The sequence below is a fragment of the Falco punctatus genome (genome assembly GCF_963210335.1).
Source record: "Falco punctatus genome assembly, chromosome: 6".
Lineage (NCBI taxonomy): Eukaryota > Metazoa > Chordata > Aves > Falconiformes > Falconidae > Falco > Falco punctatus.
Window position 1 is genome coordinate 55,306,529 of NC_137585.1, and position 12,883 is coordinate 55,319,411.

A 12,883-nucleotide genomic window follows, 5' to 3' on the forward strand; every position below is an offset into this window, starting at 1 on the left:
TAACCCGCTCCCCCCAGCTGGGCGGCGAGGCGGCTGCAGTCCCGTAAGCGGCTTAGCGGGGAGGGGGGGAGCGGCCGGAGCCCGGGCCACCGCCTCCCCGCGGGGGCGGCTCAGCGAGGAGGACGCGGCCGGAGGGCGATGAGGGCCGCGGGTAGGCGCGGGGCGGGGCGGGGGGCTGCGCCCCGGGGGCGGCGGCGGCGGCTGACACCGGCCTGAGGCAAATGGCCGCGCCTCGCCGGCCGCCGCTGCGGCACGGGCTGCCTCGGCGGGGCCCGGCCTGCGTGAGGCGCGGCGGTCGCGGCCTGAGGCGCGGCGGCGTGTACGGAGGGCGGCGGCGGCGCTGCCTGGGCTGGGCCGGCCTCGGGGAGGGCGGCGGGGCCTGCGAGGTCGCCCCGGGCTGGGGAGCGGGCGGAGGCGGCCCCGGCGGGGGAGCCAGCCCGGCCCCAGCGGGGAGGCCGGCGGCGTCCGCGGGCCGTGCGGGGCGGCAGCGCGCTGTGCCCTTCCCCGGGGGGCCCTGCCGCTCTCCACGCGCGGCGGACCGCCGCTCTGATCTTCAGCCCTCCCGCCTCCTTTCCCCGCTCCTCCCGGCCGGCCTCGCCGCTCTTTTGTGCCGTTCGGCGGTGCCCGGTTCCCCTCCCCTCCCCTCTGCCCCCGGGCCGCCGCTTTCCGCCGGCCTCTCCGCGCTGCCCGCCGCATGGCCGAGGCTCCCCTCAGCCCCGCCAGGCCTCCCCCCTGAACCTGCCAGCCCCTGACTTGCTGGAGACCCCTCCTCCCGGCCAGCCTTTGTCTGCCGTAGGGTGTTGTCTACATTGGCCACCGAGCCTTGCCTCGGGGGGAAGGCATCGGCTTCCTGGCGATCTTGCCTGGGTCCTGCTTCAGTACCAAAACCTTTGAAGGACCAGGGCTCTCGGCAGAAGCACTGATGGGTGATCGTTATTGAACGTTATATTCCGGTTGCCTACCATCGAAATTGACTCGTTTGGGTTTTTTTTATGAAGTATTGGAAATTTACAACGCTAGATCTGTTACTCGCAGCTAAAATGTTGTTGATCTGTTGGCTAATCCTAGGCATTTACGAAACATGCAAGCCTGGCGTCTACTGAAACAGAGCAACACATAGAAACATGTCAGATTCAGTTTCCCATTGTACTAGCTGCGTGTGCGTCAGGCACACAATGCTGACCTTTTGTGCTTGAGATGAGTTTCAGGTGCTATTATTATTAATAAGGTCTCAGATATATGCTGGTATAGGTTTATAGGGTTGCTGTTATCAAGATTTCCCAATTCATAATTCACGCAGACCCCTGCTCCTACAGTTCTCTTTTAAAATCCCATGTAACAACATTATTTGGACAATGACATTCTTTTACTTACACTCCCACAAAGATCAGGGGAGATGGTCACAGGCATAACCACAAATGCTATAGTCTTAAAGCTAGGAAATCCCAGTGAGTTGGGGTTTCCATATTGTTTATACGTAAGTAAATACAGTAATGGCATTCAGGGTGCATGCTTTCATAGAGTGATGGAGATGGGGCACCTAGTGAGCCCTTAAAAAATAAGCTGAATGAAGTTTTCTTCTGATTTTCTTAGTGTCTATATCAGCTGTCTTTGTGTTGAGAAGTTTCTGTAGACTGCAGATTTCAGGTATGCTTTGATAACATTTCAGTGAGCCCTGGCTCCTGACAGAAGTGATTTCAAGCAGAGTTACTCAGAATGTTACTTTTATTTCTGATTTTGAAGATGAAAATCTACATTTAGATATAAATTACAATGCAAGGCTGAGAATCTTCCTGAAACAACAAGCAACAATAAGGTGGTAGTTTACATTGCCACTTTTTCCCCTCAGCTTGGACTCCCACTGCACACAAAGCTGCTTCAGGCCTTTTTCCTCGTTTGTTTTTGTTAAAATATTTATTTGCTTTCTATGGGAGAGGTTTCAACATCTGCTTTTAAGTACAGCCAAGAACCTACAGTGATGTGCTTTGTAAGTTTGAAGCTATAGCTTTATAGCCCACATATGTGCATCTGAACAGATCATCTTCCTACGCTTTTTCTGGTTTAGTATTTAGGAAAAAATTCTAGACCGTGCTCCATCATTTTGTTTAATGTTGCTGGGGAGTGGAGATTTGATTCCTTCTGGTAGGTACTTTGCTGACCACGACAATTTTCTCGCCTCTTGTGGCACTTTATGGGGTCCTGTGCTACATTTTGATGATACAGTGGGAAGGTTGCTAGGGTTTGGGAATCCTTGGGGTATAATCTTCCCTCTTTTGTCAGGTGTCATCATGTATTTTACATGGAAAAGCTAATGGGATTGGATTATGTGGGATTTTATCTTTCTCTCTCTTGTTTGTTTTTTTTTTTTTTTTTTTTTTTCCTCTTCCCTTCTTAGAATAGCTTTTCTGTAGTGGTTTCTGGTGACCTGGTTGCAAGGGAATTGAACAGGCCTTATTTTGGCATTCCTCTACCCTTCAGAAATTTGATGGGTGCCAAACCTGTGTACCTTTATGTGTGCTTGTATTTGTGGAGCTAATAATTCGTATGTGTTCCCAATGCATTCCTGCATACATTAGGTATGAAAGTTGAAAGTGTATGACAATGTCAAATGACACTATAGACCAACTGGCTTGATGTAAAAGTGTGGAGTTGTACTGACAGCAGTTACAGTCCCCAAGAGTAGGAACTACTGTTGCATATATGGTACACGTCTGCCAGGCTGTCCATGCAGAGTAGCTGGGAAGAAAAGTTCCCATGAGGATGCAAGGGGCCTTTTCTGCAAAGAACATGTGTTTATGTAATGGCCCAGAGATAGAGGATTGACAAAAAAGGGAAAATCCAGTGACAATGGGTGCAGAAGGCCTGTGGTAGGGTTGAATGGTTGTAGAGTACTGAGGGGGGAGGAAGCTGTTGGGGAATCTAGGTTAGTTTGTGGGGAGGAGGCAACTGAATGCAGAATTAAAGGGAATTGCTGGTAAGATGTAGCAAACAATGAAAGTGTAAGGGAGAAAAGACTGTATGTGGAAGAAGGCACTGAGGAAAAGCTGGTCATGATCCAGGCAAAAGTGGACAATGTGAAAAGGATGGGACTGAGTGCTACAAAAAAAAAAGGGGGGGGGGGGGGGGGGGGGAGCGCAGGGGGGGGAGATTTGTTGGGAAAAGGGGAATTATGGAAATAGAAAGATTTGGAAAGCCAGGAGAGGTTGGAGTAGGGATAGGCATTAATTTCCTTGAACTGCTACAAGTCCAAGGACAGATTCAGTGAAGAGTGCAGAAACTGCACATAGCAAGATGGTTCTTGTGCCAGAAATAACAGGCAATGAAATGCTTCTCCCAGCTTGCTGGTTGCCTTCCTGAAGATGCCCCAGGAAGTTCCTGGGTGGATATAGCCTTTCCTTGCACTGTCTGTACTGTTTGTGTTGCAGCTTTTTATTTTTTTCCCCACTTGCTATTGAACAAGGTTTTGGTTTTAGGAAATGTAAATTCTTTAACATGGATAGGAATAAGGAACCATTCCTGTATGGTGTGTGGCTCACTCCTTGTGGCTCTTCCCCTTCCCTGTCATAAAACTATTACATAATTTGATTTTGGGAATATTTCTAACTGAGAACAAATAAGGGAACACCAACTCTGTGGCTTCTACAAGAAGTTACAGTGAATGGCCTGACTGAGAGATTCCTCACCATACTCAAGAGAATATGCCGTGGAGTCTGGTGTTATCACATGATGTTATTCTCATTTCTAGTAATTATCACACCTGTCTACACCTGTCCACATCTTCTGTAGATGGAGGTTCAAAGGTCTCATTTCATTCTCATTTAGTCAAGAGAGACAGCTGTCTGGGCCTCTGTGTAATGGTCATGATCATGTAAATGATAGATACGTTTTGCCTTACTCTGAGGTTATATTTTATTGTGCTTGATCTTGTGCAGACTTGGCTGTGTTTGCTTGCATCTTTCTTAGGAAGCTTATAAGACAAAGAGAGAAGTTGTTACTGGGATCTTTAAGTCTTGGAGAATTATGACGTTATTAATATTTGGCTGCTGAGTTGGAAATCAGTACGTGATTATTTTGGAAGGCTGTTGTTTCTTTGCTACAAGGCAGTGTTAGACAACATGTCAACATCTGTTACCTTAACAAAAGGGGTTCTTGGACATGATATCTTTTTGTATGTATTAGAGTTTTCTAGTACTTGCCACTAGACTGCTTGGGAGTGAGACTCACTTTTTTGCATTTACAACAGACATGATGCAATTTCATCGTAGTAGGTTCCAGGCATTGTTACATTGCTTTGAGTTATTCTGAAGAGATTTATCTATTGAGTCCCTGCTGAAGTACCGTGGAGTTATGGGGAAGAATGCTAATAAACAGTTACTACCAGGAATAACTATTAATCCTTTAATGTTTTTCAAGTGATTTCAATTATAGTTTAAAGCTTTCGGTTTTCTAGATCTGCAAACATGTCTTTTAAATCTGAAGCAGGCAAATGAAAGAACCAGTCCCCAGGTCTCAGTGATGCAATTCTAAAATGCTAAAAAATTCTAAACAATACTGGGGTTTTGTGTGAATTTTCTTTCTTTTCCCTCTCCCACACCAAAAGAAAAAACAAACAAAAAAAAAGCCTTGAAGGAGAAGGCTTGGTCTTTGGATATATATTTACCAGGCAGTAAGGCTTTTAAATTACTTATTGCCACTTCAGTATGCAAATGCTGAAAGGCATTTTACATTCCGTAACTATCAAATGCCGCTATAGTTTAGATTTCTGTCAGACTCATAGGCATAGTCGTCCAAAGCACTGATATTACTGGTGAGTTGATTAGTGTTGATCTCATATACTTAAAACCTCGCAGGATTAAAATATGTTTGTTTTTTATACTTGGCTATTAAAATATGTATTAAAAATGTTTGCTTTGATGCTCTAGAAAGAGGAAAAGCTATGCATAACCTAATTTTAGCTATGGAGCAATACATAATATTAAATTACGGAGGAACAATAGAGGAAGGCTTTATTCTTTATGCCGGGAGACTGGCGGGAGGGGAGGCGGTGCGGTGCGACGCGGCGTTCAGCACCCGAGCTCGGGACAGCGGCACGGGAAGGACCCCAGCCCTGTGCGTTCGCGGTGTGGGATGTAAAGCCAATTAAAAGTGTTCCTGTTCTTCGTGGTATGGCACACACCAGTGCCACAGTTAGGATCCAGCGTGGGCCAAACTCGAGATCCTATTAGTTTGTGTAATATTGTGTTTTATAGACTATTAGCAGGCGTGCTTTAAAACAAAAATAGTTGTCTCATACAGCCCAAATAAAATCTGAGCTTAAATGAGAATACCGACCCAATGTACTTTATATTCTGAGGAATTGAAGAACCCTGATATTGAGTAATAAAATAATTTTAGCACCCCAAACTTAGATATTATTTTTGAGTGGCTTAATGTCAAGAAGCTGAAATAGATGGACAGAAGCTGTCTCTCTATATTTTTTTTCTGTGGATACATATCATGGTTTGCAGTATAAAAATACAGTTTGTAGAATAGTGAACTACATGATTTTTAGTGAAATGAGTTGTGCTGAACTACATCATTAAAGAGGGTATTACTGCATTTTAAAAACATTTTGTCTGCGTATTCCTTCACAGTGGATTCAAGGTACATGTTAAGTCAAGAATTCAAAGAAACAGTTTGAAATGTGGTTGTTGAAACATATAGCTGAAATCTTGAGGTTTTTCAATTGTGGGGAGTTCCCCCGCCCCCTTCTGAGCTAAATGAAAATAACCATGTTTTGGTTTTGTTTTGTTTTTTTCCCTTTTTGTTTCTAGGGGTTGATACAAAATTGAAATTCACTCTTGAACCATCTCTAGGTCAAAATGGTTTTCAGCAGGTAATTAAATTCATTTTTCTCTTGAGTTTATAAAGGACTAGGTTCTCTTCAACCGAGGTACTTGCCCTAGTTAAAAAGTGCATCTGTCATCATAATGTCAGCATATTATTTGCAGTTGCATCAAGAACTGTTCCATTAATATTTGGAAAATGCAGTAGGCTTTTATTGTTTACTCAGATATCTCATAATTCTTTGTGTCCTAGAATATTATATTTTTGTTATATCATTAAGTAGTTAATCTATATTTTCCCTGTGAATGGATTAAGCTGTTAAACTCTGAAATGTGTGCTGTAAAATGAAATGAATGTGCATGTCTGCAGTGTTGGAAATGTTGCTGTACTGTTCCATTAAACTAATGGGGGATTTTACACATTTTTGGATGCTTTTGCTTTTAGTGGCATGATGCACTCAAAGCAGTGGCCAGATTGCCAACAGGCGTACCAAAAGAATGGCGAAGAAAGGTAAGTAGACCTGTATGCTTTGTGGGACAATATTGCCTGTGGATTTCTCAGGAGAGGTTATTGATAATAACATCAATATTATCAGAGTTTTTTAACAAATATTTGGACTTTTTAAGTTGTACTGGTGATTTTTCCTATTTTACATTCTTCAGTGATAACTTCACAGGGCAGCTGGAGAGAATGAGGTGACAGGTAAAGATGGTGTTTTCAATAGTTGTGTTCTTTCTGCTTGAGGCTTAGGTAACTTATTCTGGTACAGATGTTACTGCTTCATTCTGTCAGTCTCAAGGAATTGCTCTGGTGAAGCTGCCCCCGCAGCTGAAGATAACTGAAAGGAGAGAAAATCTCCAGTGTAGGCTGTCAAACTTATGAAGGTGAAATTGATAGATGCTAGTGCTGACAAGAATGCTCATAGAAATGTTTGATGGGGGAAAGGCAGATGAGCTAAATTAGGAAAGTTGAGTCACGAGTGATGTAGAATGGTAGAGTGTGCCATTAATGGGAAATTGCACTGAGTTAGTGTAGAAAAGGGTCCAGCGGGATTTTGCTAAGCTTACTTTATTTCTTTCTTCAACAAGATTTGAAGTTCCCTAGCCTTAAAAAAAGGCATGTCTATTCATCGTTTCTATAAAACTGAGTGACATGATCTCAGCTTTAAAAATGCAATTTTGATAAAAATACTTTTAAAGCTTTATAAAATATATATCATTCCATATATTTTTGATGCATGAGATTAATTTCCTTTTCCTGTTTTCTTTTTGCTGTCTTTCTAAACTGAACTGTTCCTCTTTACAAATCAGTGGGGAATAGTGCCATCATTTTCCTCACATCACTATGATTTTTTTAATCTCTAACTCCAGTGAATCATTATATCAATCTAACAGCCTTTTTTCTTTCTGAAATGTTCTTTTCCTACACCTCCAGTAAGTCTCTCAGACACTTTTCTGTGGTACATGAGTGGCAGAGGTCATAGAATCACAGAATGCTTGAGGTTGGTAGGGACCTCTCTGGAGGTCATCTGATCCAACCCCCCCTGTCCAAGCCGGGCCACCTACAGCACATTTCCTAGGACTGTGTCCAGATGGTTTTTGAATATCCTCCCAAGGAAAGAGACTCCACAACCTCTCTGGGCTATCTGTGTCAGTGCTCTGTCACCCTCACAGTAGAAAAGTGTTCCCTGATGCTTGGATGGAACCTCCTGTGTTTCAGTTTGTGCCCATTGTCTCTGGTCTGGTCACTGGGCACCACTGAGAAGAGCCTGTCTCTGTTCTCTTTGTACCCTCCCTTCAGGTATTTATATAAATTTATGAGATCCTCCATGAGCCTTCTCTTCTCCAGGGTGAACAGTCCCAGCTCTTGCAGCCTTTCCTTATAGGAGAGATGTCCCTTAATCCTCTCACTGGCCCCTTGCTGGACTCTCTTCAGTAGCTCTGTACCTCTCTTGTACTGGGGAGCCCAGGACTGGGCCCAGCTCACCAGGTGTGTCTCGCCAGTGCTGAGCAGAGGGGAAGGATCACCTCCCTCAGCCTGCTGGCACCGCTCGATCTGCCTGATGCAGCCCAGGAGGCTGCTGGCTGCCTTTGCTGCAAGGGCACATTGCTACCTTGTGGTCAACTTGGTGGCCATCAGGATCCCCAGCTCCTTCTCTGCAAATCTGCTGTCCAGCTGGGTGGGATCTCCAGCATATACTGGTGCAGGGGTTGTTCCTCCCCAGGTGCAGGAGTTTACTCTTCGCCTTGTCGGGGTGCCCTTGGGCTTATCAGCCACTTCTCCCAGTTTTGTGTCATCAGCAGACTTTCTGAGGGTACACCCTGCCACATCGTCTAACTTGGATCTCTGTCTTTTGCTTCTGATTCTGCCCATCTCTGTGATTGCTTACATGTGACCACATGATGCTAACCAAAAAAAGTAGCATTAAGAAAATGAATGTAGTTTTTCTACTGCCATTCCCCTGATTTCCCAATAATTTTGAGATTGATACCAAAATAAAGGAAGCATTTTGTGTTGGCAGCATGCTGATTGCTGCCTTTGCTGGAAGCAGAAGGGGCAGGGTGACATCTGCATTATTGCTGTGGCATGTGACATTTGTTTTCTGGGGCTGGCAGAGAGATAAAGAATCCAGTCAAACATCATCAGTAGGGTGTCAGCAGTGCCAAAGGCTGCTGGGAGGCAGAACAGCAGCATTCCTCTGCATGGGTAAAAGCGTAGGAAGGGACATTTCAATGCACAAAACATGAGGTTCTGGGAGCTGTCTATAAATTCCTTCATCATGTAACTGTCTAAGTGTTTAAATCTGTGGGAAGTGTCTGAATTGCTTTTCTCACTTGAGTGTGTTAGTGGCTGATATAAAACTCTACCAGTTTGCTTTCATGATTTCTTTCAGTTTCCTGAAGAGAAAGATCCTTGATTGTTACTTCTTGTCATTGTATGATCTGTCACGTATCTTTCATGGTTCAGGAACCTTTCAAATGTTTCATAAAGGTCCAGCCTTTGTCTTAGATACATATGCATAAATCTGTTCTGGTAATTATTAGGCTTTAAAAATAGTCAAAATGTTTGTTTTCAGAACTCCTTGTAGCACCAACAGTTTAGGAAGTGCTCTTACAAGAGTAAGTTGTTCTGATCCAAGTGATCCTTTCAGATCAGTGTCAGATGGTTAATAATAGATGCTGTTTCCTCTGCAAAACTGATCAGAAGAGACCTCTGCTGAAGAGAGGCACCACTGGATTCCTTTTGTGGGGTTTCCAGGAGATCCATGGTTGAGTTTGAGGAAAGCCTGCAGCAGTGTTACCTTTCTATAAAACTCCTTTTTGGTTATGAGGTTAGAAGGGCTGAACCAACTTGGAGGGCCTCTGTGGATTCAGTTTCTGAAAATAGACTTGCATCTTTGTAAGCAGTTCACAGACCTGGACACTTAATGCTGACTGTTTCTTTCCTTTCTGTTTTCAGGAGTAAGGTATTGCTTTAATTGTGCAAAAATTGGTTTAGATACAGTCCTCTTCTGCGTATTTTGAGTCTAACAGCAGATGACATATAAGTGACACTGATAAGGTTCATCTAACTGTCTATATTGAAACTGTTCATATTTTACCTAAGAAATAACTAATTTTGTTGACTTGCTTTGTGTATTTCTAGGTTTGGCTGACTCTAGCTGATCAATACTTACACAGTATAGCCATTGACTGGGATAAAACTATGCGTTTCACATTCAATGAAAGAAGTAATCCTGATGATGACTCTATGGGCATCCAGATAGTAAAGGTAGCTAGCTAATTTGTTATTTTATTTTAATTTGTTAGTGAAAAGTTGAATTATTTTTTTAATAGATAGAATTTGGATTTATTTTCTTCTCTGCAACTGCTTTGGCAAAAATAACATCTTAATTCCCTTTGGCTTCTTTGGTCTGGTCCTCCTTCTGCACTGGTCTGGTTAGTGTTAGCTGGGGAAACAATTGCTATTAGTGATTGGTTTTTTTCCTCTATTTTTACTTTTTTTTTAATTTAAAGAAATACTGGCGTTTAATAGAGACAAAGGAACCTAACTTAGGTTTTTCCCTCTTCTCTATAAAAAAACACAAATGTTGTTAAAAATTATGTTTTAGAATATAGCAATTGAGCAAATTCAGTTATTTTACGTGAGTGAAACACCTTTATGTATGTTTCTCAGCTAATTAGTGTTTAATATTTAAAGCAGTGGGCAGTTTTAGGGAAGAGCTTAATAGATTGTATTGCAGTGGTGACTTAAATATTAGTCTATTTACCTATTCAGGAGGTATCACTCTCTTTAGGAGAGATTGTGTTCTATAGTCACCCTGATTAGAGTACACAGAGCAAAATGCTTTGTGTTCCTGATTATTACAATTGTCATCTGTACTTGGTAATTTAAGCTTTTAGATATTACTTATGAAATATTAAACGTTGTAGTAGTATTTTTTTTTTTTTCACTTATAGCTTAAATATGAAGGACACTGTTTCTGGTTGGGTTTTTTGTTTTGAAAACTTAGTTGCCTAGTAGATCTTTTATAACTTGATAAAAACAGTTGCCCTATTTGTTCAATTAAGCAGCTGTTACATCTTGCCTCTTTAAAACCTAGATACATGTTAATATCTTGCATGACAACATCATATGAATATCTATTAGGTAAATTGTTTACTTAAGAGTTTGCTGAACCTATTTCTCCTCTTCAGTAAGCTAAAGGTTTACAGATTAAAAAAGAAACATTGTCATCAACTTTAGGAATATGTATTGGGAGGGCGGAGGTGGAAGGAAAACTGGGACAGGAGAGAGAAGTAAAGGAAGAAGGAAAATGCACATCTTTTCTGTCTGTTCTTGGGTTTGGGCTTGGTTTTTTTCTTTTTTTCTTTCTCCTTCAAAGGACCTTCACCGAACTGGTTGCAGTTCTTACTGTGGCCAAGAGGCAGAGCAAGATCGAGTGGTATTAAAACGTGTTTTGCTGGCTTATGCCAGGTGGAATAAATCTGTTGGCTATTGTCAAGGATTTAACATTCTAGCTGCACTTATTCTGGAAGTAATGGAAGGCAATGAAGGGGATGCCCTGAAAGTGAGTAAATTTTTTTTTTCAGTGCTGAAGATTGCTTTTAGTTAGTGAACTTTAGAATAAATCAGTGCATGAATTTTGTAGACAGCTTAAAAGAGCAGGACTCAAAGAGGTTAACCAATTTATATCTGCAGATTGTTATCCTGTCTGAGCTAGAATGAACGGTTTGATTATTATCACTGCTAAGAGTTTTTTCAAACAGAAACAAATGAGGGCTTGGTCATAATAAAAATAAATGGGACCACTGCTACTTGCTTTAGAGTATCTTGTCCTGTAATCCCAAATCTGCTGCCAAACACCATCGATAGCTGAAACCTTCAGAGTCCATTATCAGCCTCCTGTGTGGCAGTAACATGCAAGGCAGTTAATAAATTTGCTGTATTTTAAGGCAAGTTCTTGGAAAACACAAAATAAATATTTAAAGTGAAAGTAAATCACTTTGAAGCTACTTTCTGGGCTGCATTAGTCATACAGCGTTTTGGTTTTTTTAGACTTTTTCTGTTCTAATTAATAGAAAGCTTTGTGAACTTTTTAATATGCCAGAAAATGGAAATGCTGTTTACTACAGATGTGGTTAAGGATTGCCAAGATCATGTGCGTATTTCCTTGCATAAACTTGCTCGTATGTGTGAGCTGGGGTCAAATTACTAGAAGGTGACTGTGACTGGGAGATACTGAGCTGTTTGTTTTGCCTTAAACAATAAAAAAATATGGCAAATAATTAAATTCACTGAGTCCTAAAATATAAAGCTTGTAGGAGTCCAGCTAGCTAGGCTAGTATTTAATACTTCATTCTAGAAAGCTGCCTCTAGTAGGAAGAAAATACCATCATATACCTATTTTATATCAGTAAAATTTTCTTTCAGTTACTCTTGCTAAAGATTCCCTCAGTATTTTTAATTACTATTTGTCACATTCTAGCGTGATCTTGTACTGTCCAGAAGCTCCCAAAACACATTATGATAATACAGGAAATATGATTGCCCAAGGTTTATGAAGTCCAAATTGATTATAAGAACCGTGTGCATCCTTATATTACTAAGTTGTCTTTTACTGTGAGCGGCATCAGGCTCCTTGTGCTAAGGAGACAATGGAATGGCACCAGACTGCCCTGGGGAAGTAAAGCACTGAAGGCTGTTAGCACCAAAATGGGTCTTAGGTGGCAAAAATAAGAATGGAAAATAATGTCTTTTCCAAGCTTAATGCGTGCTTTTGCAGGGTTGGAATTTTCCCAGAAGTGGGAGGGAAAAGGGAAGTGGGGGGAGGAACAGGAAGGGGAGGGGAAAAAAAGGGGAATTGGGGAATTAGCATTTGGCTGTTTTGTTGTTGTAGTCATTGTGCCATCTAAAGCAAATGATGAGTGACTTCGGAACAGCTGCAGAGGCTGTTGCCTGTAAAGCTGCCCTCAGGATTTGAGCTATGGGGAAACTATGTTTGGATTATTGCAGAATCTAGGAATTAAGGGAGCAAGGGCATTCTTGGGGCTTGTCAGTCAGGTCCCTTTTCTGGGAAGGATGTTATAAACAAAAGCTCTGTGTCTGGAAAGTGTCTCCCAGAGGCTGGGAAACAGCTGGCACTACTGACACCATGGAGCTTTAACCGCAGAGGACCCAACATGGGTAGCTTCAGTCAATGCCCAGCCAGGGATGCTTGAGTTTTCAGTAGTTGAGGCAAGCATGTATAAGTTAAATCCCTGAAGAACACCTCAAAGGTAGCCTACTGAAACTATGGTAAGCAAGAAAATCACAGTGTGTATATGTAGAAACTATCAAAGTAAGCATAAAAATCTCAGATACTGAAATGTAAAAAGGTTTTTTCTTGCACGTTATTGTGGGGATATATTACAAAGTCAAATAAAAATAAGTATGTAGAGATGTGTCATAAAGAAAGTATCTATTGCAAACTGATAAATATCAGCTTTTCTAAAAAAAACCCCACCATTCTCAAAACAATTCACATGTCAATGAAACAGAATGGACTTCAGTGTTG

The 12,883-nt window shown here is 42.0% G+C and overlaps 1 protein-coding gene across 8 annotated transcripts in view; it reads left to right on the forward strand.

The window, feature by feature from the left end:
* Positions 1-12,883, forward strand: part of TBC1D30 (TBC1 domain family member 30) — a 67,042-nt gene that overhangs the window by 27,243 nt on the left and 26,916 nt on the right. For 6 of the 8 annotated variants that reach the window (XM_080390759.1, XM_080390760.1, XM_080390761.1 and 3 more), the window contains 4 exons: positions 5,814-5,875; positions 6,271-6,336; positions 9,472-9,597; positions 10,712-10,897. In XM_080390759.1, the coding sequence (XP_080246885.1) occupies positions 5,814-5,875; positions 6,271-6,336; positions 9,472-9,597; positions 10,712-10,897 (440 nt within the window). The other 2 variants (XM_080390764.1, XM_080390765.1) reach the window with 2 other exon arrangements.